We start from the raw sequence: 25,523 nt of genomic DNA on the forward strand, positions 1-25,523 counted from the left end.
CTGCTTCCCTTTCATGTCTCTCAACTGTTATAACTGCCATCTGGTTTCTGTACAAATTGTAAATAGCCTTTCGCTCCCTGTATTTTACCCCTGCCACCTTCAGAATTTGAAAGAGAGTATTCCAATCAATATTGTCAAAAGCTTTCTCTAAGTTTACAAATGCTAGAGACGTGGGTTTGCCTTTACTTAATCATTCCTCTAAGATAAGTCGTTGGGTCAGTATTGTCTCATGTGTCCCAACATTTCTACGGAATCCAAACTGATCTTCCCCGAGGTCGGCTTCTATCAGTTTTTCCATTCGTCTGTAAATAATTCATGTTAGTATTTTGCAACTATGACTTGTTAAACTGATACACTCCTGGAAATGGAAAAAAGAACACATTGACACCGGTGTGTCAGACCCACCATACTTGCTCCGGACACTGCGAGAGGGCTGTACAAGCAATGATCACACGCACGGCACCGCGGACACACCAGGAACCGCGGTGTTGGCCGTCGAATGGCGCTAGCTGCGCAGCATTTGTGCACCGCCGCCGTCAGTGTCAGCCAGTTTGCCGTGGCATACGGAGCTCCATCGCAGTCTTTAACACTGGTAGCATGCCGCGACAGCGTGGACGTGAACCGTATGTGCAGTTGACGGACTTTGAGCGAGGGCGTATAGTGGGCATGCGGGAGGCCGGGTGGACGTACCGCCGAATTGCTCAACACGTGGGGCGTGAGGTCTCCACAGTACATCGATGTTGTCGCCAGTGGTCGGCGGAAGGTGCACGTGCCCGTCGACCTGGGACCGGACCGCAGCGACGCACGGATGCACGCCAAGACCGTAGGATCCTACGCAGTGCCGTAGGGGACCGCACCGCCAATTCCCAGCAAATTAGGGACACTGTTGCTCCTGGGGTATCGGCGAGGACCATTCGCAACCGTCTCCATGAAGCTGGGCTACGGTCCCGCACACCGTTAGGCCGTCTTCCGCTCACGCCCCAACATCGTGCAGCCCGCCTCCAGTGGTGTCGCGACAGGCGTGAATGGAGGGACGAATGGAGACGTGTCGTCTTCAGCGATGAGAGTCGCTTCTGCCTTGGTGCCAATGATGGTCGTATGCGTGTTTGGCGCCGTGCAGGTGAGCGCCACAATCAGGACTGCATACGACCGAGGCACACAGGGCCAACACCCGGCATCATGGTGTGGGGAGCGATCTCCTACACTGGCCGTACACCACTGGTGATCGTCGAGGGGACACTGAATAGTGCACGGTACATCCAAACCGTCATCGAACCCATCGTTCTACCATTCCTAGACCGGCAAGGGAACTTGCTGTTCCAACAGGACAATGCACGTCCGCATGTATCCCGTGCCACCCAACGTGCTCTAGAAGGTGTAAGTCAACTACCGTGGCCAGCAAGATCTCCGGATCTGTCCCCCATTGAGCATGTTTGGGACTGGATGAAGCGTCGTCTCACGCGGTCTGCACGTCCAGCACGAACGCTGGTCCAACTGAGGCGCCAGGTGGAAATGGCATGGCAAGCCGTTCCACAGGATTACATCCAGCATCTCTACGATCGGCTCCATGGGAGAGGTGGATATACACAGTACTAGTGCCGTCATTGTGCATGCTCTGTTGCCTGTGTCTATGTGCCTGTGGTTCTGTCAGTGTGATCATGTGATGTATCTGACCCCAGGAATGTGTCAATAAAGTTTCCCCTTCCTGGGACAATGAATTCACGGTGTTCTTATTTCAATTTCCAGGAGTATAGTTCGGTAATTTTCACATCTGTCAACACCTGATTTCTTTGGGATTGGAATTATTATATTCTTCTTGAAGTCTGAGGGTATTTCGCTTGTCTCATACATCTTGCTCACCAGATGGTAGAGTTTTGTCAGGACTGGCTCTCCCAAGGCTGTCGGTAGTTCTAATGGAATGTTGTCTACTCCAGGGGCCTTGTTTCGACTCAGGTCTTTCAGTGCTCTGTCAAACTCTTCACGGAGTATCGTATCTCCCATTTCATCTTCATCTACATCCTCTTCCATTTCCACAATATTGTCCTCAAGTACATCGCCCTTGTATAGACCCTCTATATACTCCTTCCACCTTTCTGCTTTCCCGTCTTTGCTTAGAACTGGGTTTTCATCAAAGCTCTTGATATTCATGCAAGTGGTTCTCCTTTCTCCAAAGGTCTCTTTAATTTTCCTGTAGGCAGTATCTATCTTACCCCTAGTGAGATAAGCCTCTACATCCTTACATTTGTCCTCTAGCCATCCCTGCTTAGCCATTTTGCACTTCCTGTCGATCTCATTTTTGATTCGTTTGTATTCCTTTTTGCCTGCTTCATTTACTGCCTTTTTAAACTTTCTCCTTTCATCCATTTAATTCAATATTTCTTCTGTTACCCAAGGGTTTTTACTAGCCCTCGTCTTTTTACCTACTTGATCCTCTGCTGCCTTCACTATTTCATCCCTCAAAGCTACCCATTCTTGTTCTACTATATTTCTTTCCCCCATTCCTATCAATTGTTCCCTTATGCTCTCCCTGGGACACTGTACAACCTCTGGTTCTTTCAGTTTATCCAGGTCCCATCTCCTTAAATTCCCACCTTTTTGCAGTTTCTTCAGTTTTAATCTACATTTCATAACCAATAGATTGTGATCAGAGTCCACATCTGCCCCTGGAAATGTTTTACAATTTAAAACCTGGTTCCTAAATCTCTGTTTTACCATTATATAATCTATCTGATACCTTTTAGTATCTCCAGGGTTCTTCCATGTATACCACCTTCTTTCATGATTCTTGAACCAAGTGTTAGGTTAGATTAAGTTATGCTCTGCGCAAAATTCTACCAGGCGGCTTCCTCTTTCATTTCTTAGCCCCAATCCATATTCACCTACTATGTTTCCTTCTCTCCCTTTTCCTACTCTCGAATTCCAGTCACCCATGACTATTAAATTTTCATCTCTCTTCACTACATGAATAATTTCTTTTATCTCCTCATACATTTCATCAATTTCTTCGTCATCTGCAGAGCTAGTTGGCATATAAACTTGTACTACTGTAGTAGACGTGGGCTTCGTGTCTATCTTGGCCACAATAATGCATTCACTATGCAGTTTGTAGTAGCTTACCCGTACTCCTATTTTTTATTCATTATTAAACCTACTCCTGAATTACCCCTATTTGATTTTGTATTTATAACCCTGTATTCAGCTGACCAAAAGTGTTGTTCCTCCTGCCACCGAACTTCACTAATTCCCACTATATCTAACTTTAACCTATCCATTTCCCTTTTTAAATTTTCGAACCTACCTGCCCGATTAAGGGATCTGACATTCTACGCTCCGATCCTTAGAACGCGAGTATTCTCCGTCCTGATAACGACGTTCTCTTTAGTAGTCCCCGCCCGGAGATCCGAATGGAGGACTATTTTACCCAAGAGGACGCCATAATCATTTAATCATACAGTAAAAGCTGCATGCCCTTGGGAAAAATTACGGCTGTAGTTTCCCCTTGCTTTCAGCCGTTCGCAGTACCAGAACAGCAAGGCCATTTTGATTAGTGTTACAAGGCCAGATCAGTCAATCATTCAGACTGTTGCCCCTGCAACTATTGAAAAGGCTGCTGCCCCTCTTCAGGAACCACACGTTTGTCTGGCCTCTCAACAGATACCCCTCCGTTGTGGTTCCACCTACGGTACGGCTATCTGTATAGTTGAGGTACGCAAGCCTCCCCACCAATGGCAAGGTCCATGGTTCATGGGGGGGAGGGGTGGGGGGAGGATAATTTATGTAGGTTACCATTTAACAATAAAATCGTTATATATGTGGGCCGAGGTGCCTCCCATCAATGTCAATATTGGCTGTTGAGCAGAAAAGTTGATAACTGCCTCTATTCGGCTAGTTTACTTACTTGCTAACCACAACAGCTGGATTGCAGTTGCAGATGTGTTTATTCAAGGATTAAGTGTAATATTTTTCTTTTGTTTATCATCTGTGGCTACCATTTTTGGAGGGGACAGATTCTATATAATCATCTTCCACAGATATTCTTATAACATCCACAACTGTACTTCTGGATATATTAAACAAACTACGACTGCGACCTTCCTACTGTAAAAGTGACACATTGTTACTAGTTGAACACAAGAGAAATCAAGTTGTGCTCTTTCATGACCAAATATTAATGATTAATTCCTTTTCAAAACTTCAAAATAAAAGTATTTTCAAAGACATGATTGTTAACAGTGATTCAATGACACTTTTTTATTTAACAGCTATCTCCCAGCTGATCTGGATAATTTTTATGTTTGTTTGATATATAATCACCAGGGTTAGGATGTTCAGATGCAAATTTCAGATGAAAGAAAGGAAGGGAAAAGTTGATGAAACAAGGTAAAAAAGGGACAAAAAGATGCTTATTTATTCAACTAATTCTTTCTCTTCTTCCAGTTTCTTGAGCTACAAAGAAGTACATCAGTTCAGAGAGAGAGAGAGAGAGAGAGAGAGAGAGAGAGAGAGAGAGAGAGAGAGAGAGATGGGGGGGGGGGGGGGGAGAGAGAATCATGAAGCTGTTGTACTTAATGACATTAAGCATCTCTACATTTTTAAAAATAAGTCATCTACTATTAGAAGATAGAATGTCTTTGTCAATGCTAAAGCTTCTTTTGACGTCCGCAGAAACCAATGGGGGAAAACTTTGTATTCACTTGAAATGGCAGCTCTACAGATGTGGCAAATTCCTCAATACCTATGCTCTTCTGAATACTAGGCTCAAAGTTTGTCTTTGGCAAAACCATCTAACTGTTCCTTCAGGGAAATTAAAAATCACATATTCTTCCTTTTAAAGAACTGGTGCTTCTAATAGTTTAATAACTGCAGTCAGGTACTTGTAACTATGGACACAACATAGTTCTATCTGCAAACTATCTCTTTTTCTCTGGTAGCAGAAATTTCTGTGCCTTGGAAATTGCACCTGCATTGGCTGGGCCAAAAAAAAATGCATACTCTGTTATCTTCTCAGAATTCTCACACAATATAGCAGCACACCCCATCCAAGGTCCCCAAAAAGCAATAACCGGGAAATTAGGAAGAGACAGGCCAATGATATCACTGTAGACAACAACACAGCTTGTAGCTTTCAGTAGACTTTCCTTCATGGCAGAGATGAAATGATTTGTGAAGTCATATTAATTCCTTATGGATTCACAAATCCTGTGAAGTGCATGGACGAAGCATGTTACATGCTCCAGTTTAGTGAAGAAAAGCTTGGTCCGTAACTACCACAGGATCTTTCTCAAACTAGACACCACTAGCCCACAGTTTTGGCACAATTTCATGATTGACTGCATTTCCGTACTGGGATTGGATTTCTGCAACGCATGGGCCTAGTTTTCTCCCCTACTAAGGGAAAGCTAAAATGTTCAAAACATATTGTTATATCAAATCTACGGTTTCGACTGGAGTGATTCTCAAATCACAGTCAGACACTTGAGATTCTTTGTATGCTTTCTTGGTACACAGGCTCCATCTTGTTTTTTTCTTAAAGTGCTGTCATCAGACATTGATATTCTTGTGTATTTTTGCCGAAATTCCTTGAAGGCTGGATGGTTCACATTATTGAGTGCAATTCCTGCTTGGGTAAGAGCTGCACACAAATCAACGTTGAATTCCTTTAAACTTTGGCTTATTGAAGAACACTGTTCAAATTCATTTCATAATAGAAGTTCTGTGATTTGTTTGAAGAGTCTTGTTCTTTTGATGCTAAGCTGGAAATTTTGCTGTTTGATGTGATCTCACTGATGTTGACAAAATTTCTGGATCACATATAGTACATTGCATAAAAGATCCATCATTTTATAAGGAATCGTGTTTGAATTCCTGAGCCAGAACAAAAAATTGGGCAAGGGGCACCTTCAGCATGGTACAATTGAGTAATATATCATTTAGTAACAAACTGAAATTAATAGGATAGAATTAAATACACTCAATAGGTGAAATTAGTCTGATAGAATTAAATAATCTCATTGTCATTTACATTGTTGTAGGCTGCTTACAGTAGAAAGTGAAAGAAAGAGGAAATGTTGTACACACAATTATTTTCCATTGTTGCAGGGATGCTTTTAGCCTTATGTTTACTGAAGGAGAGAGGCTTACTTTCTCATGTTAACTGCAAGCTGAGGAGACATTCATTGACAGTTAAATATTTTATATTGATTCGACACAGTACATAATTTGAATTAAACATGCAAGTCACTTCTCTTGCACATAATAAAACGCACCCAGGATAATTACTGGAAAGCTACAGTAAAAGAAAATGGGGAGGAAGGTGATAATAGACATGGTTGGAGGAAGAAAGAGATAAAGTTCCCAAAAACGGGGAAAGTAGAGGCAAAATTTGACACTGTGGTATCTTCCGAAAGAGCTTTAATTTATCTTAAGAAAAAAGTTGTGCACCTAAAAATTCTGACCCTGGTAATTATTAAAAACAGTGTGTAACCCAATATTAAATTCAGCCTCTTTATGTTCTCTCTTGTATTAAATGAAACCATTGTTTGTCAGCACCGATGATGCATGATGTGTTCTTGGCACACTATTTTGAATATATAACTTGTCACCATCAGGTTCTCCCTGACATACTGAATTATTTTGAAGCTAGTAGCAATGGAATCTTTGCAGTCACCAAAGATGGTGGTGCAACGGCAGGACACTGGACTTGTATTTGGGAGAACACTGGCCAGTCATCCAGATTGAGTTTTCTGTGATTTCTCAAAATCACTTTAGATAAATGTCAGGATGATTCCTTTGAAAGGACACGGGTATGGCCACAGCCAATTTTCTCTCCCAGTCCGAGGTTAAGCTCCGTCACTAACAACCTTGTTATCAGCAAGATGTTAAACCTAGTTTTCCTTCCTTCCGCATTATATATATCATTATCTTTTGTTGTGATTTCATAATTTTTAATGCTGACTATTGTTTCATCAGATCCTTCCATTTTGTTTTGGCACTACAATGGATTTTGAATCACCCTGGGAGTTGCACTTCCCCTTCTTCCTGACAACCTAGGTCTTTGTGCCAGAATTTTTGTGGCACTGTAATCTATGCCATTTTGAGCTCTAGACAGTGTGAGCAACAGCAGTTGACCTACTTGATTGCTCCGGACTAGTGTGTGGCATTCTTGCTTCAGTCATCAGACCTATTCTTGTTGTTGTTGTGCCTTAGTAATTTGTTCTAATTGTATCATGGGAAGGGAAGTATTTGTATGTTAACTGTATCAGAACAAAACAAAATGTCTCTACAGGACAATCAGAACAATTTCTTTAGTTAAGACTTCTTTAGAACTCCATAGTACCTTTGCTGTGAAACTGAAGTCAACTTTGTATGCTCAGCAGAGACCATTGTGAAGTTTTTAGTTCAGTAATGAAAGCTGTCTCAATAGTTGTCTGAGCTTTTGTTGTATGTAGGCTTTCTTAAGAGAGTGCTATCAACAGACTTATTTCAGTTGAAATAGTTGCATCTGTAATTAAACACACAAATTTGGTATGTAAATTGCTTTATTTTTTCAGTTACAGCATTGGATTTTAGTTGTGAAATGCTATTACAGTAGGCACTACATTTTGCAATTTTCCCCCTTAGATTGTGTTGCCGAAGTGATAATACTTGTTCTAGAAGTCACTTTATTTCCTCTATTTGTAATTTTCTGGGTTTCTTTTACTTTTCAGCTTTGTAGATTTCTTTGAGATGCAGTGATCTAGAATTATGTTGTTGGAAATCTGTAACAAAAGAAAGAGAATATATACAGTTTGTTTAAAGTTTTTACATTTTCCAGCTGTTGCTCCAAATACAGTGGAGTACATTTAGACAGTTCAAAAGAAAGATTCAGAAGTCTGAGGAAGTGATCTAGTTACCAGAACAATAAAGTTGATATGATGATGGTCGTTCTTTCTTTGTTGAAATGTGTATTTTCACAAGCATTCTGAGTACTTCTCATGATCAAATTAAAGTAAGTTTATATAATCCAAATTAATAACAACATTGCAGAGAATGTCAGATCATCCTGTTAACACTTTAGTCATTATATGTTGTCTAAATATATTAGCATGGTGCTACCAGCAGTTCATTTCACTGCTTCAGAGTATGATAATGATGATGTTTATACTGTTATGCATGATGAAATTAATTTTTGTTGCATGGAACCAATTTATTTTTGTGTTCACACTTGAGAAGTATTATTGTGCTCTTGTAAATGTGCTATTTTACATAGACTTGACAGACAATATATAACACAAAGGGAGGTACTTATGGGCAAGAGCTAACTACTATAATAGGATTCCAGATTAGCAAACGGCAAAGGAGGTTAGCAACAGATCAAACTTAGTTATATAAATAGTCGATTTTATTCCTTTGCTTGAAAACAATAACCATAATTAACCTTTGTGTATGCCCATAGTTTTTTTTACATAATACAGAACTACTTATACCATACTTAATTATATTTTTTGCTTCTAAGTATCTTCATGCCTCAGATTTCATAAACACACTGAAGAGCCAAAGAAACTGGTACACCTACCTAATATTGTTGAGGGCCCCCACAAGCACGCAGAAGTGCCGCAACACGATGTAGCATGGACTTGACTAATGTTTGAGGTACTGCTGGAAGTGATTAACACCATAAATCCTGCAGGGCTATTTATAAATCTGTAAGAGTACAAGGGGGTGGAGATCTCTTCTGAACAGCATGTTGCAAGGCATCTCAGATGTGCTCAGTAATGTTCACGTGTGGGGAGTTTCCTGGTCAGCAGAAGTGTTTAAAGTCAGAAGAGTGTTCGTGCAACCACTCTGTAACAATTCTGGACATGTGGGGTGTTGCAGTGTCCTGATGGAATTGCACAAGGCCATCAGAATGCGAAATGGATGTGAATGGATGCAGATGATGAGACAGGAACCTTACGTGCATGTCACCCATCAGTCATATCTAGACGTATCAGTGGTCCCATATCACTCCAACTGCCAATGCCCCACACCATTATAGCGGCTCCACCAGCTTGAACAGCCCCCTGCTGACATACAGGGTCCATGGACTCATAATGTCTCCATACCCATACATGTCCATCTGCTTGATACAATTTGAAATGAGTCTCTTTCTACCAGGCAACATGTTTCCAATCGTCAACAGTCCAATGTCGGTTTGACGGGTCCAGCAACGACGTGTAAAGCTTTGTGTCGTGCAGTTATCAAGGGTACACGAGTGGGCCTTCGGCCCCGAAAGCCCGTATCAATGATGTTTCATTGAATGGTTCGCACATGACACTTGTTGATGGTCCAGAACTGAATTTGAGGAAGGGTTGCACTTCTGTCATGTTGAATGATTCTCTTCAGTCGTTATTGGTCTCCTTCTTGCAGGATCTTTCTCTGGCCCCCAGACTTGATGTTTTACTGGATTCCTGACATTCACAGTACACTTGTGAAATGGCCATACGGCAAAATGCCCACTTCATCGCTATCTTGGAGATGTTGTATCCAATGGCTCGTGCGCCGACTGTAACACCAAGTTCAATCTTGATAAGCTGCCATTGTAGCAGCAGTTACCGACCTAACAACTGCACCAGACACTTGTTGCCAACTGCAGTACCATATTCTATCTGTTTACATCTCTTTGTATTTGAATACACATGCCTATATCAGTTTCTTTGGCACTTCAGTGTATATAAGGTTGCTATATATATTCATTTTAATAGCTCTATATTTTCCAAAGTATTACATGAACAAATATGATTGATGCATGAATAGACCCACAAATTCATGAAGTTTGCATTTTCCGCTCTACAAGAGTCCTACAAGTGCCCCTCTTGTTACACAACACGTCCTAGCAGTAGTGAAGTTCCTGTTGTAGCAACAGGGGGGGGGGGGGGATATTTTGTTGATGGAGACTCTTACTATGACTGACTTTTCATAATTTTTGTTTATTTGTTTCATAAAGAAAGTGATTGGGTCGACAATTATAACCAGTTTAAGCCACAATGGCCATCTTCAGATGCTACCAAAAATATATATAAACAAAAAGCTTATATTAAGACCTTAAAGAAGTAAAATGGTTTGAACTATGTCTGCTCGTGAGTCTAAAATGCATGTTGATCATACCTAAGAGTGGCATTTACAGAAAAAGTGTTTGTGAGTTGTCAAACTGACTATATTATGAAAAATTCAGGGAATTGTGTAGATATAACCAAGTGTATCTCTCTTTCCATAAATTTGGCACTAAATGGGTGCATCATCTGTAAAACAATCCTAACATTTGCTAACCATGAAATATGCAATTATTACAATATTTCAGTCAGTTTATGTAAAACATAAAAATAGAATACATGTCCTTTAGTCAGTAAAGCTATATTTAAAACAGAGTAAGTTCTTTTAGATAAAATAAAAGAAACAAAGGAACAATCTTTATGGTGCAAGTTTCCAAAGACTTATGCCACTTTAATTCTGGCTGCTAGATGCCTACATCGCTGCCCATAAACTTGGAAGCGACACAATGGACTAGGGCAGCTTACTGCTACGACTTGCTGGCACTCCTCTTCCCGCTGCATGGTTTTCCAATCAAATGTAAACATAGAAACAAGGAAATATTGTGTAGTAAACATGGGCTACAAACTGCAGACTTTAAAAGCATTTGTTCACCTTTGCTACTGTGAAACACATCTCTTCTACTGAACAAGTACTCATATCTTGTAGGGAATGATTTTGGAGCCCATGTTTACTAGACTTTTTTTCCCCCTCAAATGATCGTTCCTGTCATATCCACGAATACTGACCATTCCTCCTGGCACATCCTGTATAATTAACTGAATTTTTCATAATATTGTCAGTTGGACAATGTATGGAAACTTGTTCAGTGAATGCTACTCTTAGATAGAAATGTACCTCTCTCTCAAGCAGATGTAGTTCAAACCTTTTTACTTGCTTTAAGATCTTAATATATTATTTTGATAGCATCTGAAGATGGCCAATGTGGCTGAAACCTTTTATGATTGGTTCATAAAATAATGGTAGTGTCAACAAATAAACAGAATTGGTTATTGCAGCAGCATTGATGCGTTCTCTGAGCTGCTCCATTGTTCTTGGTAGTGGGGGTACTCCAAAGGAAAAAGTCACAAGGTGGTAGGTCAGGTGATGTGATAGGAGTGAAGGTAAGAGCTACATCATCTCCACCACTATGCCCAATCCAGCAAAGTAGAAGTTCTTGGTTTAGGTGACAATGAACATCAGTGTTCCAATGAGAGGGTGTCCCATCTTGGTGGAAGATGAAATTTGTGGAAACAGCTACAACTGCAACATCCATCAGTCATCTCACAGTAGAAAAATGACCCATACAGCTTCATCTGTGACATTGTACAGGAAACATTAACCTTCAGTGAATCTAATTTGTGCATCACAATTTCATGAGGTTTATCAGTGCCCCACATTGTGGCAGTTGACCTTTTCAGATAGATGTAAGTTGCGTTGTCGCCATTTTGTCAAGGCACTGCATTAGTATGCCAACTGGTGGGCTCAATGCAAACTCGGTGAGTTTGTTGTGTTCTTGCATCAGTCATATTTGTATATGTAGGACTTTGTAAAATACAAAACTTTGAAAATCAATGAATCATTTGTAGTAGCCCTGTATATACATCATACTGCCAAGCGCAACTGTTTACTGCATTGTTAGCTTGGGAGACTCCATGCCTCCACTTATAACAGAATTTTTTCTTCTAATATACAACATTGGAGAGAGTGAAGCTGTACAATTAAGCAGTTGATTCAAACTGCTGACAGAGGCTCCCTGTACAATATATTATTGCAGGCACCACTGTTTCTAAAGATAAAAATGTTGTTTTATTCAGAACATTTCTCGTGGAAACATTGGCAGCTGTGTATACAAGTACTGTTTTCAACGTCATTTTGATCAAAAATATACTTACCAGTTGTGCTAAGGACTCTATCTTCAATGATAGATTTGTCAGCCACAGTGCATTTTGTTTAATGCACCTGTGCTCAAGTAAATTATGTCAGTCGGAAGCAAAAACATGGAACTGTGTTACTTTGGATTCATTATAGAAGTTAAGAAGAAATACAGTTCATGTAAGTGGACAGTTTCAGCCACATTTCATTTATATATGTTTTTAATCTTGTGAAATAATTGCAGCAAAATTAAAACAGAGCAGTTCTCAGCATATTGAGAGGTTTCAAATGTAAGAAAACTTACTCAAAGAGGACAGACCGATTAGTTATTAGAATGTTGAAGACCCCTTCCCATAGGATATTTTTCTGACAGTGTTGCAACAAGTTTACATGATTAATTTTTGTCCACAATGTGTGTTTAATTGTGTTGTTTACATCAGTAGTGTGAAAGTAATGAAGTGAGGTTCCATTACTTATGGCAAAGGCATCTTGTTCCTCTTGTACAAGGGATATTGTACGCACACATATTTTACTGGAATTATTGCTTTCTGACCCTAGGTTGTGATTTAATTTGCTGAGTAATAAAGTATGTAGATGATTCTTCAATTGACAAAATGATCAGTTCTTTTTGCAATTTTAGCGCAGCACATAAATTTGTACACATTAGTTACCACCATCTGTTTGCATTTTGTTCTGTGTTTGCTTTGGTAGACTAAAATATGGCAAAAGGTTTAATGCTGATACCATTAGTATAGAAAGCTGTAATAAATCGTTTCCCAAAACACTTGGCCTTAAAACATGTTTTTACTCTTTCAGGATTGTGGTATGCAGCTTACAGATGAGCCAGATAAACGTTGTTACCCACTGGATGGTCACTTGATGTGCAAGTCGTGTCATATTCAGCGCTTAAGTCACCAACCGAGGCAACTTCAGGTTGTGCAGCAATTCAGATTGACAATTTTGTATTCATATCTCCAACTTTCATGTGAGGCTTTCACATTATTTGCTTCTATTACAGGGAGTTCCAGCAAGTTATCAGTATCTGGGTTAAAGTACACACTGTGTACCCATTTTATGGAATGTTGATTTTACATCCAATTTCCTTCAGTCTGATGCAGAAGAAAAGCACAGCTGCCCAGATATTTCATTGTACGATAGCTACGTGGCTTAAGTATAAGTGTTACACTTTTTGTGAAAATATTCTGTTAAAATATTTTTAGTGTAAAACTTGGACAGAACCTGAGTCTAGAGTGCTCTAAAAATGAATTTTGTACCACTTTTTTTAAAATTATGTAACTTGTGCATGCATGTGTGTGCGTGTGTGTGTGTGTGTGTGTGTGTGTGTCTCCTAGTGTCAGAAATTGTATTGCACAAGGGGGGATTAGTGAAGTTCCTCCAGTAAGTCATACCATTGGGTGACCTACAGCTCACTCTTTCAGACTACAATAAATTATGCATTAAACTACCATTACAGATGTACCTATAATCATTACTTATCTTAGGACATTCAGATAGCCCATACTGATGCATAAAAGGCCCTATGATTATAGTCATTTATGTAACATTCCTTATCCAGTTATCTACAATACATGTGGATAGGTTTTTTAGACCATCATGTAAATAAACGGATTTGTCAGGGATCTTACAATTAGTTGAGCAACAGGCAGATCTGTGGGAAGCAGCTGCCAACAGCACGATAAAGACACATGTGATATAACCTACACCAGCTGAGGCTGCATCATCACTTGATTTTGCAGGATACAGTTTTGAAGAAGTGACAGAGGTATTAGATTACATTACTTGGACATTTGTAGTTTCCACTTTTCTCTTTAATCAATGGAAAAACTGTTTCAGCATGGGATACAATTCTCACTGCAGATGCTCTAGTTATAGCCTTCAGAATTTACTTGTTTCAACCGAGCAATTGCTGTGTTGCTTCATATTGGCAATACACATTTTCTTTCATACTGCTGTTCCTTATTGTGTCTGGTATGAATATTCTAAAGTTTGCAGGAGCACTACCAGCCTTGATTTCTACATCAATATTGGTTTGGAAAATTTCTCTTTCACACTTCAGGAAGTAGTACCACATACTGTTAAGACCATTCTTTCATGTTACACCTATTGAACCCAACTTTATTTTATGAAGGCCATTAATGGTCTGGCAAATTTAAATACAATCAGTACAGCAAAAAATTTTGGCATTTACAAATTAAAAAGACTGCCCTGTACCCCATAATAGATAAGATTTTCATATTGTTGTGTAAGGAATGATAAAAGGAATGTTTACTTTTACTGTAATAAACACATGTAGAATCTAATTCACTGTAGTCTGCTATAGCAAGTAAGGCTGATTAAATTTTTTGCTTAACGCAGCTACGGAGTATGTTCTACCATGAAGTTTTAAAGAAATTGTTGGTCTGTTTAAAGAAAAAAAAAAAACTGCCTATGTCTGTACAATTATTGAAAACACTAGACTCAGTATATAAACATGCTGTAGAATAAATAACTTTTACATAGCACATAATGTCCTTTCTGTGATATGCATAAGCAGGTTCTATGTTTCTGAATTAGAAAATATATGTATTTGGTTGTGACACACAACTTTAAACAATGTAAGGCAATTAAGCAGACCATTTATGTGTCAATCTCGAAGGGAAGAGCTTTAAGTTATCTGTTCATTCCATGATACACAGATGCATAAATGGTTCATATGTGTACAAGATGGAAATGGCTTTATATTTTTTGTATAAAATATAAATTACTTGAAAATAAAGTGAATTTATTTAAACACCGTACAAATTTACAGGTATTATCTACAAGATTTCAGTCAATCAGCTTATTTCTTACTACTTCGATCCCTGAACTCACGCATAAAAGCTTCTCCTTTTTCCTTAAGTTGGTCTCTCCTCTCTTTTAGATTTTCTTTTCCCTCTTCATACATCTCTTTCAACTTTTCCTTTGGAGGAATTGGCTTTATGAGACCCCATTTTGTAAGATAATTTATGGACACAGTAGTTCCACCTGAAAAAGTGAAACAAGTCTGTATTATGAAAACAATGCATTCAATCTAGTTTGCACCTCTGACATTAAAATTGTAAGTTCACTAAGGAAGTAACGTTTTCTATCTCAATTTAATGTTATATTTTACCTTGAGTCATGTTTTGCTGACCTGGCCAAATTTCAGAACTAAGAATTGAACCTAATACCTTGAAATAAGTTTTTCTAGTTAACTGCTTCATCCTTTTATGAAGTGTAATGAAAATTACAAGGAGTTCCTAAACATTTTGGGGTTCTAAATTATAATTAACAGAAATCCTTCCAAGTCAGTTAGAATAATAAAACATGACACTTCATATTTCAGAGAGCTTTAAAGCTGCAACGTAATCAGTTGAACTAATAATAGGATAGAAATTTTTTGCCAAAGTCTATCCAACAAGTGGTAGTCAGGAAATTCTAAGGAGCTTTGTAAATCTGTTGGCTGTGTATGGCAAAGATACACAACTGCCTTCTGTTACAAATACCATAATGAAAGGATTTGGTGACCAATAATATTGTTTCTTATCTTAAGTATTTCTACCAAGTTTCATATCAATGATATTAAAATTGTTACACAGCACTACTTACTACCTTTGTTCTTGATTAGTGAATTTTACCAAGGTCCCACCTTCATTACTTGATAGCCTGTTAAGCTGAATGAACCAGAAGTAGTTGGTATTAACATGAAATAGTGAAGGCAGCGCAGGGACAACGTGCATGTGAATTCTCCAAGGTTATGTCACTCCACCTACAATACGCAAAACCACTGCTATATGAAGGCTACATCAGTCAAGCAGTCCATCATGAAACATTTCAGAGTTACAGATGTAAGTGGTAGTAAATTGAAATTGCAAGACAGTGAAACTGTGGGAAGGTGACAAGTGACAATGTGCAGGTTGGGGGCTCATCCACTCTGTAAGGCAAGATAAGCAGCAGTCTGATAACAATGCTGGTATAGGTACAAATGTTTCGGAGCACATCATCATTCAGTGCAGATTGTTGGAAATGGAACTCTGCAGAAGATGTGTTCCATGTTGACCCAACAACATCATCAATTACAATTGCAGTGAACACAGAATCACTGAGATTTCGCCATGTATCAATGGTAACATGTCTCCTGGTCAGATGAAGCATGTTTCTTGTTGCACCCCAGGTTGATAGTCGTGCCTGAGTATGCTGCCATCACACCGAATAGCTGCTCGAAACCACCATTTCATGAGCACATGTCGGTGGCAGCAGAATTGTGCTATAAGGTCAATCGCTTGGAACCTATGGCAGTAATCGAAGGCACCATGACAGCTTTGGACAATGTGAACATTACTATGGGCCACGAACACACTTTCATGCTTGAAGTCTTCCCTGACGGTGATGGATAACTGTCCATGATACATGGCGAGAACTGTGTTACAGTAGTTCAAGGAGCATAATACTGAATTCATGTTGATGCCTTGGCCACCAAATTTGCCTGACATGAACATGATACATCACATAAGACAGGACCATAATTTACAAGAATTGTATGACCTGTGCAGAGACATGTAGTGCCACATAGCTCTGGAAACCTACCAAAGATTTATCGAATTCATGCCATGCGGAAAGGCTGCTGTATTGCGGGCATTCCAGAGGTGGTCCAATGTACTATTCAACAGGTGGTCAATGTCATGTTTTGGCTCTTAAGTGTACATAGCTGAAGCAAGTATATGGAAAAACAGAATTTTGTTTTAACACAACTCTAAAATTTTTGTGATATTTTTTAAATAAAAATTCTAAGCTTTCAACAACGGATTTCATTGCCATCATCAAGAGTATGTGTGTCTTAACAGTTGTCAACATACACTCCATCTGTTTGATAATCCAACTCACAGTAATTTGAAGAATGGTTTAGAATCCATGTCTGCTCAGACCAGATACTGTACTTACCTCTGAGACTGAGTTAACACTAGAACTGTGGAATCGTTTAAATTGACTGTTTTGAAATTCTTCCTAGAACAATACATAAAATAAAGAATAAACAACCACTCACCTGTAGCCAACTAATGTGTGGTACACAGAAACATGCATTAACATAACAAACAATCCAATACAGACTCCCATGGTCACAGGAATCTGTAGTAAGTTTCAGAGCACAAATCCAATGGTAGCGAAACTGAATGACAGGTAGAAACTAGTAGTGATGTGTCCAGAGAAGTTAAACCAATAGCCATTACAGCAGCAAGACAAACTACTGCATCAGAACTAACTTGTCATTCAAGAACAGATGGTAAAGACAGGGAGGAAAAGTAAGTGTCAGTTACTTTCACCATTTTTTGATGGCGCAGGATGAGAGATATTGAATCAAATTGTGAATGCAGTTAGAATACTGTAAAAGAAAGTGTTTTACACCAGACTATTGAACAAACACCACTGAAACGTTGAATTTTAATGGTGTGTGTTCTGGGCAGCTCTCTGTAAATGACATAATATTAAAACAACATTCCTTCTCATACTATTGTTACATTCCATCCTGGATTTTCCATTGTTTGATAATATTAAACCATAAAATACTGTGCAGGGAAACGGAAGCCCAAAGTTAACTTGGATTTTTATTTCTGAGCTACATGCACTCACTGCAATTTTGTATGCTTGTGTCCTTCCTTGTGCCAAGGCAATTGAAATTGATACCTTTTGTTCAGAAAACTGGGAACCATAGTTCTCTCATAATACAATGTCAAGACATATATTATGAAACATTATGAAATTACTTACATTTAGATACCAGTGAACAATGGTCCACAAGACTGAAGAGAGACAGTTTCCTTTGGCAACAAAAATTAATTTTATTTATTATTTAAAAGTTTTACTGAAAATATTCCCTGCTTTACAATATGGGACAACACTTCACAACTGTATAACTCGACACAGGATTACACAACAGAGGGTTAGTAAGTCACATAAATTTAGTATCAAATTTGAGTTAGCAGAAAATATCTGTTCAATGTATTTTCCTACTCGGAAAAGAATGAACATCAGCCAGTCTAAATATATTGTAATGAAGCTTATTCCTTAGAAATGAAAGGAATGTGACTACAGATAATTTTTTCACTTCTTTGCACCTGGACAAAATATGGAAGAGTGAATACATAAGCTTTGTGGGTACAGTAAACTGTTTGGGGAAGAAAGATACAAATTTCACTGAGAATGCACCACTATATGAAACTACTGTATTGAAGTACGGACACAGCCTTAGCCTCTCTCTCAGTATGCTTCACTCCAATGTAGAAACTGGGGCCGATTCTAAATCTCTTCCAGAAAATTCAAAATCTATTCTAATAATAAAACTGTAAAACTAATGTGTTTGTGCAACTGTCTGAACACACTAATCTCCAAAACTACTAGATGAATTTCCAGGTGGTTTTCAGAGGTATCTTGAGCATCGCTTGGGGCAACATAAAGGCTTTATTTCCTCAAAATCTTAACATGGAAAAAAATGAAAGAAAGAAAAGAATATTGTAATGTAAAACTGTCTGCTCCGCTTAGTAGTTCGGATGTTTAATCATCATGTCATAGTATAACAAAGAACAAATAGACAGCACTGTTAGTTTTGTAGAATGGTCAAAGAACCAATAGATGGTGGTGTTAGTTTTACCTTTTTTTTCCCAACTCAATGACAGATATATTTTCAGTAGTATACATCACTGGCACAATTAACGCTTTGGAGACTGGCAGAGCAGAAGAATCCTGGGTCTAGTTAACCAGTCACTTATGCCTTTTTTAAAGCATTACTGGCACATGTGTCACTGATGTATCTTCAAGAATAATACACTCTAAAAATGGCCAAATTTCAAGATTTACTTCTCATATTTATTTTATTTCTTTGATAGATCACAAATTTTAAAATAATGGCAACAGGAAGTAAAAAAAAGTGTGAGATGAGTTACTGAGAAACTTTTTCCTCTTGAGCTTCCAAAATTTCTCATTCACTCAACACACAAGATGTATTTGTAGCAGAATTACAGCAAACTGCAAAATCTAATGAGTACATGCACGAAATTATGTCAACATGGTCATATTGGCTCAGCCATTCACGACAGCAGCTATTACATTCACTAATGTTTCTTTTGAAATAATTGTAGAAATTGACAACAGAAGGCAGCACCACTCAAGGGGCAGGTCACAAGACATCCATACTCTGTTCTCATATGAAATGAATCCAGTTTTTGGGTGATAGGTGACTTGTGCATCAAGAAAATCACAGCACAATCTACACTCAGGTGCGGTCTTTTTAACATAAAGTTGCAGCCCAATCTATGCTCAAGGCTTGGTCTCCAGAGTTAAGCACAACAATCTTATTTTTACAAATACAAAACTAGCACTGAATTTACCCACCAACCTGTGCTCATGAAATGGTGGTTTCGAGCAGCTATTCGTTGTGATGGCAGCATACTCATATTTAATGACTATTTTGTGTATTGCAAAGTTAATGACAGTGCTTTGCTTCTGTTGATAGATTTTATTCATATTCTTTGCTAGGAAAAACGAATTTATTAAGTTTGCTTTGTGATTTGAGTGCCTAGTTATTAAATTTGGGTCATTCCACGTCAGATCATCCAGAAATTTTAGGAAATGACACCCATTGTCACGCAAATCCTTGAAATTTTGGGTAGTGGAAGTTTACCTAGATATATTCACATTTCCAAAATGTAAATGTTGCAAGTCAATTACTTTCTTCTGTATAGATAAGAAATTCAGGCTTTCATAGACGAGCTCCTTTACAGTTTAAAAATGCAAGAGTTCGTACAGTTTTTGCAGTGGAAGCTTGAAATTTTTTTAGTTAAAGAGGAAAGTTTATACTTTTATAGTCATGCTTCTTGTAGTGAATATCCATCATCTACATCTCAGAAAAAAATGTAAATAATTTCTTTTAAATAAAATCCATGCATGGATATTATAATTTTTTTATGGTATACCTTTGAAAAATTTACAAAATTGTTGTAAATATTCCGTTATGTCACACAAAAAGAATCGGTTTGTAGAAATAAATTACGGTAAGTGTGAAAAAAATATTATTGTAAAAGAAATATTGAAGTTGCTAATTCATGACTACAATGTCACCACTAAATTGCTGGAGTTGGCTACAGTGGATTTCCATATCAACAAACCACGTCTGAGAACACTGTTTTATGGCCACTACATTTATTGCATCATCCAGTTCCTTTGTTTTGAGTCTTGTTCACTGAGCATGCAGTTCTGAGCTCTTGTACTAAGTTGTACCCAGAGTCAATTATTGGTTAAAAATTCAATTGTTGCAGTTTTTAACTATTCATTCCAAAACGAAAGTAAGTCCCCTAATGTTACAATAATAATGTGAAAAATTTTTATAATGAAACAATGGGATAGAATGATTTTTCATTATTTAATTACTTTTTAGGTTACACCAAACATCATTTGAATTATTTATGACAAATACTGGTTTTATGACTGAAGCAGCATGGAAAGTACAAGTAGGCAGTGTTTTCTTGGACAGTATCTGCAAGATATGTGAGATAATACCCCGACTTGTGTGAATGAACTGATCAGTGAAGAACAAGAACTTTTATTATGGTGAAGCAATGGTAATTCATACTGTCATTTAAGTGTTTCGTGTGTGTGTGTGTGTGTGTGTGTGTGTGTGTGTGTGTGTGTGTGTGTCAAGCACAAAGACAGGTACCTGCACAGATTCTCTCTACATAGGAACATTTGCTGTGATCCATTCAAGCACCATAAACCATCAGTTTCATATGGATAGCATGAAATTAGTTTAGAAAAGGCACAGACCTTCAAAATGAGAGGTTTTAGTGTTGTTCCTGGGGAGAAAATATGCCCAATCTGTATCAAACTTATTAATGGAATACAAGCAAGTGACGACTCATCACCAGACTATATAAATGACAGTAATGTGAGGGTGCAGACTCTTCAAAAATCTGTGCTCAATACTAGCTTAATTAGCTTAGGAGTATCTCCTGAAAAGCTGCATTCATTTGTTCAGCATAGTCAGTATGCAGCAGCCAAACGAAAATTGGAATCAGCAGCTGGAGCTCTGAAAACTAAAATTTCACATACATATCAAGTCGAGCTGCTGCTGATGCAAGCACTATCCCTAACAGTGATTTAACAGAACTGGAAGAAAAGGCAAAACATCATGATGAACTCATGGACACAACCAAACACAAAATTGAATATGCACATAATCGTGAAAAAATTCAGTTACTTTTGTGCCGCCAACTTGGTGTCGACAGAAAGTCAATTCCAAATTTTAGGTTTCTGAATATTTGGTATGACAAGCAAGAGCTCTTTTAATGGAGAAGGGTATTTTATCAACAGCTGAGCAGAAAAAGAGGAAAGACATTGCCACACGATACAGTGCAAAAAGTAAAGAGTTTTTATTTGGATGACGAAAACACAAGAATAATGCCTGAGAAAAAAAACAAAGTGAGCACCAGCAAAAATATCTATGAACAAAAGCGTCTTGGTTTGTAATTTAACTCAACTGTATTCTTTCTATAAAAAAAAAAAAAGTATACTGAAGACAAAGTAGGATTCTCAAAATTTGCTTCTCTTCGACCAAAACAATGTATACTTGCAGGATCATCAGGAGTACATACCATATGTGTGTGCATTTACCACCAAAACGTTAAATTGCTTCTAAATTCCATTTCTATTAAAGAAACATACCAAGATCTAATTAAAATAACAACATGATATAAATAACCAAGCCTGTATGCTTCGTCTGTGTGAAAAATGCCCCACCAGTTCATTGCTTCAAACCCACTTAGAAAATGAAATAGATGACTATGTTCCTGATGAGACAATTCAGGACAGTCAATGGGTATCAGTTGGTTGGTTTGTGGGGGTTGAAGGGACCAGACTACAAAGAGAATCTGTCCCTTTTTCCATGACCATGAAACACCCGTAAGGAAGAAAAACAAGCAACGGAGATGACAAGGGACAACACATAACAAGAAATACATAGACAAAGACCAGAAAAGAGAACTTAAAAACACACAGATTGTAGCAGTGGTTGGCCAACCATGGGGGGGGGGGGGGGGGGGGGGGGGGGGGCCAACCACCACGAGGCACACTAAAATCCCCAATCTAAAACTGTAGGCCATCAGATTGAGTAATAAAACTCCCCAACGTGAATAAAACTCAAAACTATGCCTCCTGTTGCAGCGACATCCGTTAAAAGTGCAGGGAACGTATCAGGCAGCGCAAACGTCTGCCTGAGTGCAGTTAAAAGTCGACATGCCAACAAGATGTGGACCACTGTCAACACTGATCCACAGCGACATATAGCTGAGTTCTCGCAGCGCAATAAATGACTGTGCCTCAGCCAGGTGTGGCCAATGCTTAGCCGGCAGAGAACAACTGAGTCCTTGCGAGAGGCTCGCAAGCAGGAGTGCCACACACCTACAGTCTCCTTGATGACCCAAAGTTTGTTGGGGGAGGCAGGGTGCACCATTCATCACCGCAAGTACCAAGGACTTTTTGCTGCAATACTGACTGGAGATCACATTCCAGAAGGCCAATCTCCAGGGCCGGTGCACTGATAGTCTGGCCAGCCTGTCAACACGTTCATTACCCGGGATGCCAACATGACCCAGGTTCCACACAAAAACCATGGAACGGCCACAATGGGCAAGAGTACGAATGGACTCCTGGATAGCCATCGCCAGATGAGTGAGGAAAACGCTGGTCGAGAGCTCATAAACCACTCGGAGTCACTACAGATGACGAAGGACTCACCTGCGCAGGAGCAGATATACTCTAGGGCATGAAAGACGGCTACAAGCTCCGCAGTGAAAACACTGCAGCCAGCCAGCAATGAGCATTGTTCAGATTGTTCCCCCAAGAGTGAAAGCATAACCACCTCAACCAGCAACCACCAAACTATTGGTATAGACTACAGAACAGCCGGGAAACGCGGCAAGGCTGGAAAGAAAGTGTCAGGGGAGGGCCTCAGAAGGGACTGAGTCTTTCGGGCCTTGTGCCAAATCCAGCTGAACGCATGGGTGGGGCACACACTATGGGGGTATATGTATACGGGCCCAGAAAAGAGGTGGGAGAGGAAAAAACACAAGCCCAGAGAGAAGAGACCAGACACAAACCGCAATCAGACACCCTGATCGGGGCTGCCGTTTGGAAGATGGAGTTGGGGAATAGGAGATGATAATTTGGATGCCCGGGCAAGCTACAAACACGTGTCACATAAGCGGCCAGTAGTTGTTGGCACCAGATCCGTAATGAAGGGACACCAGCCTCCACAAGTATACTGTTTACAGGGCTTGTGCGGAAAGCTCCAGTTGCGAGTCAGATCCTGCAGTGAAGTATGGGGTCAAGCAAGCGGAAGGCAATGCTGAATCGTAAGCCAGGCTCCCATAATCGAGACAGCACTAAATCAATGCCTGATACAGTCATAGAAGGTTAGACCGAGGTTTGCCGTCAAGATAAAGCCGTGGTTCAGGGTGAACAGTACAATGCCGGCAGAAATGCATGACGCAGGTCTTGGCAGCCGAAACTGGAAGACGTGCGTCGCGGCCCAAGACTGCGCCTTGCGGATAGCGTCCTGCAGTTGCTGTTCAGTAACTGCAATCCTAGTGGAGCTGTAGTACAGGCAAAAGTCATCAGCATACAAAGAAGCCAATAAGGACATTCCCACAGCTGCAGCTAGCCCATTGATAGCAACTAAAAAGAGGCAGACACCCAAGACAGAGCCTTGCGGGACCCCATTCTCCTGGACTCAGGAGGAACCATGGGAGGGACCAACTTGCACGCGAAAGGAAAGAAGTGACAGAAAATTTTGAATAAAAATGGGGAGCGGGCCCCTAAGACCCCACCCATGTAGTGTGATGACGATGTGATGTCACCATGTTGTATCATATGCCTTCCACATGTCAAAAAAGATGGTAACCAGATGCTGACGGCAGGCAAATGCCACACAGATAGCAGACTCCAGGGAGACCAGATTATCAGCAGCAGAGCAGCCCTTACGGAAACCAGCCTGAGACGGAGCCAGAAGGCCCCGAGACTCATGTAGACAACTCAGCCTCCAGTTCACCATGCATTTGAGCATCTTGCACAGAACGTTGGTGAGGCTAATGGGGCAGTAGCTGTCAACCTCCAGTGGGTTCTTGCTAGGGTTCAACACCGGTATGATAATGCTTTCCCGCCACTAAGCCAGGAACTCACCCTCAACCCAGATACGGTTGAAAAGGTCTAGGAGGTGCCGCTGGCAGTCCATCAAGAGGTGTTTTAGCATCTGACAGTGGATGCGATCCGGCCTGGGAGCCGTATCAGGGCAAGGAGATAGGGCACTGTGGAATTCCCACTCACTGAATGGATCATTGTAGAGACTAGGTGGCACATATGGAAGGAAAGGCTCTGACATTCCAATAGTTCTTTCAGGGAGCTGAAGGCCAGCGGGTAATTTGTAGAAGCATAACTCTGAGCATAATGCTCTGCGAAGAGTTCAGCAATCGTGTATGAGTCAGTACAGATGGCTCCATTCAGGGAAAGCCCAGGGACACTGACGGGAGCCTGATATCCATAGAATCACCTAATCTTGGTCCAAACCTGCGATGGAGAGGTATGGGTGCCAATAGTGGAGACATACCTTTCCCAGCACTCCTGCTTCCGTCAGCGAATAAGGCGACGGGCTTGGGCACAGAGTCGTTTAAAGGCAATTAGGTGGTCCAGGGATGGGTGTCTCGTATGACATTGGAGGGCCCGCCTGCGATCTCGAATAGTCTCAGCAATCTCCGGTGACCATCAAGGCACTGAGGGGACCCGGAAAAACAGCGGATTGCAGATTCTGTTGCAGAAACGATGCCGGTGGTTATCGTGTGAACCACCACATCAATGGCGTCATAAGAAAGAGGCGCAATAGCGGCAATGGAGGCAAATGAGTCCCACTGCCCATCTGGGGAGGCGCCCAGAAGAGTGACACTGTGGCAGTGACAGAAAAATCAGAAAGTGGTCACTACCGCACAAGTCATCAAGAACACTCCAATGGACGGATGGTAGAAGGCCAGGGCTCCAGACCGAAAGGTCGATGGCTGAGTACATGCCATGTGCCATACTGAAATGTGTGGAGGCATCAGCATTTAAAAGAGAAAGGTTGAACTGCGCCAACACCTGCTCAACGACAGTGCCTCGGTCTGTTGCCACCAATCCACCCAGCAAAGGGTTTTGGGCATTAAAGTCGCCCAGTAACAGAAAAGGCGGTGGCAATTGGGCTACCAGTGTAGCCAATACATGCTGCGGGATATCACCATCTGGTGGAAGATAAAGGCTACAGACACTAACATCCTGCAGTGTCCACACCCTAACAGCGACAGCCTCTAAAGGTGTTTGAAAAGGGACACACTCACTGTAAAGAGAGTGAAGAGTGTAAACGCAGACTCCACCAGATACCCTCTCATAAGCTGCCCGATTCTTGTAATAACCCCGATAGCCACGAAGGGCGTGGCTCCGCAATGCCAGAAACCAAGTTTCCTGGAGAGCAATGCAGAAGAAAGGGTAAGGCTGAGAAGTTGTCGGAGCTCAGC

At 40.2% G+C, this 25,523-nt stretch overlaps 2 protein-coding genes across 3 annotated transcripts in view; one reads left to right on the forward strand and one right to left on the reverse strand.

Annotated features, from left to right (window-relative positions):
• LOC126088606 (LIM domain-containing protein jub) overlaps positions 1–14,412 on the forward strand; it is a 200,796-nt gene extending 186,384 nt beyond the window's left edge. The window contains exons 8-9 of the mRNA XM_049906822.1: positions 12,739–12,855; positions 12,941–14,412. Coding sequence (XP_049762779.1) covers positions 12,739–12,855; positions 12,941–12,973 — 150 coding nt within the window. The 3' untranslated portion in view covers positions 12,974–14,412. The remainder of the gene's footprint in view (positions 1–12,738; positions 12,856–12,940) is intronic.
• The window catches only part of LOC126088607 (uncharacterized protein C18orf19 homolog A), a 51,728-nt gene continuing 33,725 nt past the window's right edge, over positions 7,521–25,523 (reverse strand). Inside the window, exons 4-5 of one of the 2 annotated variants that reach the window (XM_049906824.1) lie at positions 14,794–14,946; positions 7,521–7,757 (exon numbers count right to left, since the gene is read on the reverse strand). In XM_049906824.1, coding sequence (XP_049762781.1) covers positions 7,696–7,757; positions 14,794–14,946 — 215 coding nt within the window. In that variant the 3' untranslated portion in view covers positions 7,521–7,695. Of the gene's footprint in view, positions 7,758–14,772; positions 14,947–25,523 lie in introns of both variants that reach the window. The other variant, XM_049906823.1, reaches the window with a different exon arrangement.

This window comes from Schistocerca cancellata, chromosome 6 (assembly GCF_023864275.1).
Source record: "Schistocerca cancellata isolate TAMUIC-IGC-003103 chromosome 6, iqSchCanc2.1, whole genome shotgun sequence".
Classification (NCBI taxonomy): domain Eukaryota; kingdom Metazoa; phylum Arthropoda; class Insecta; order Orthoptera; family Acrididae; genus Schistocerca; species Schistocerca cancellata.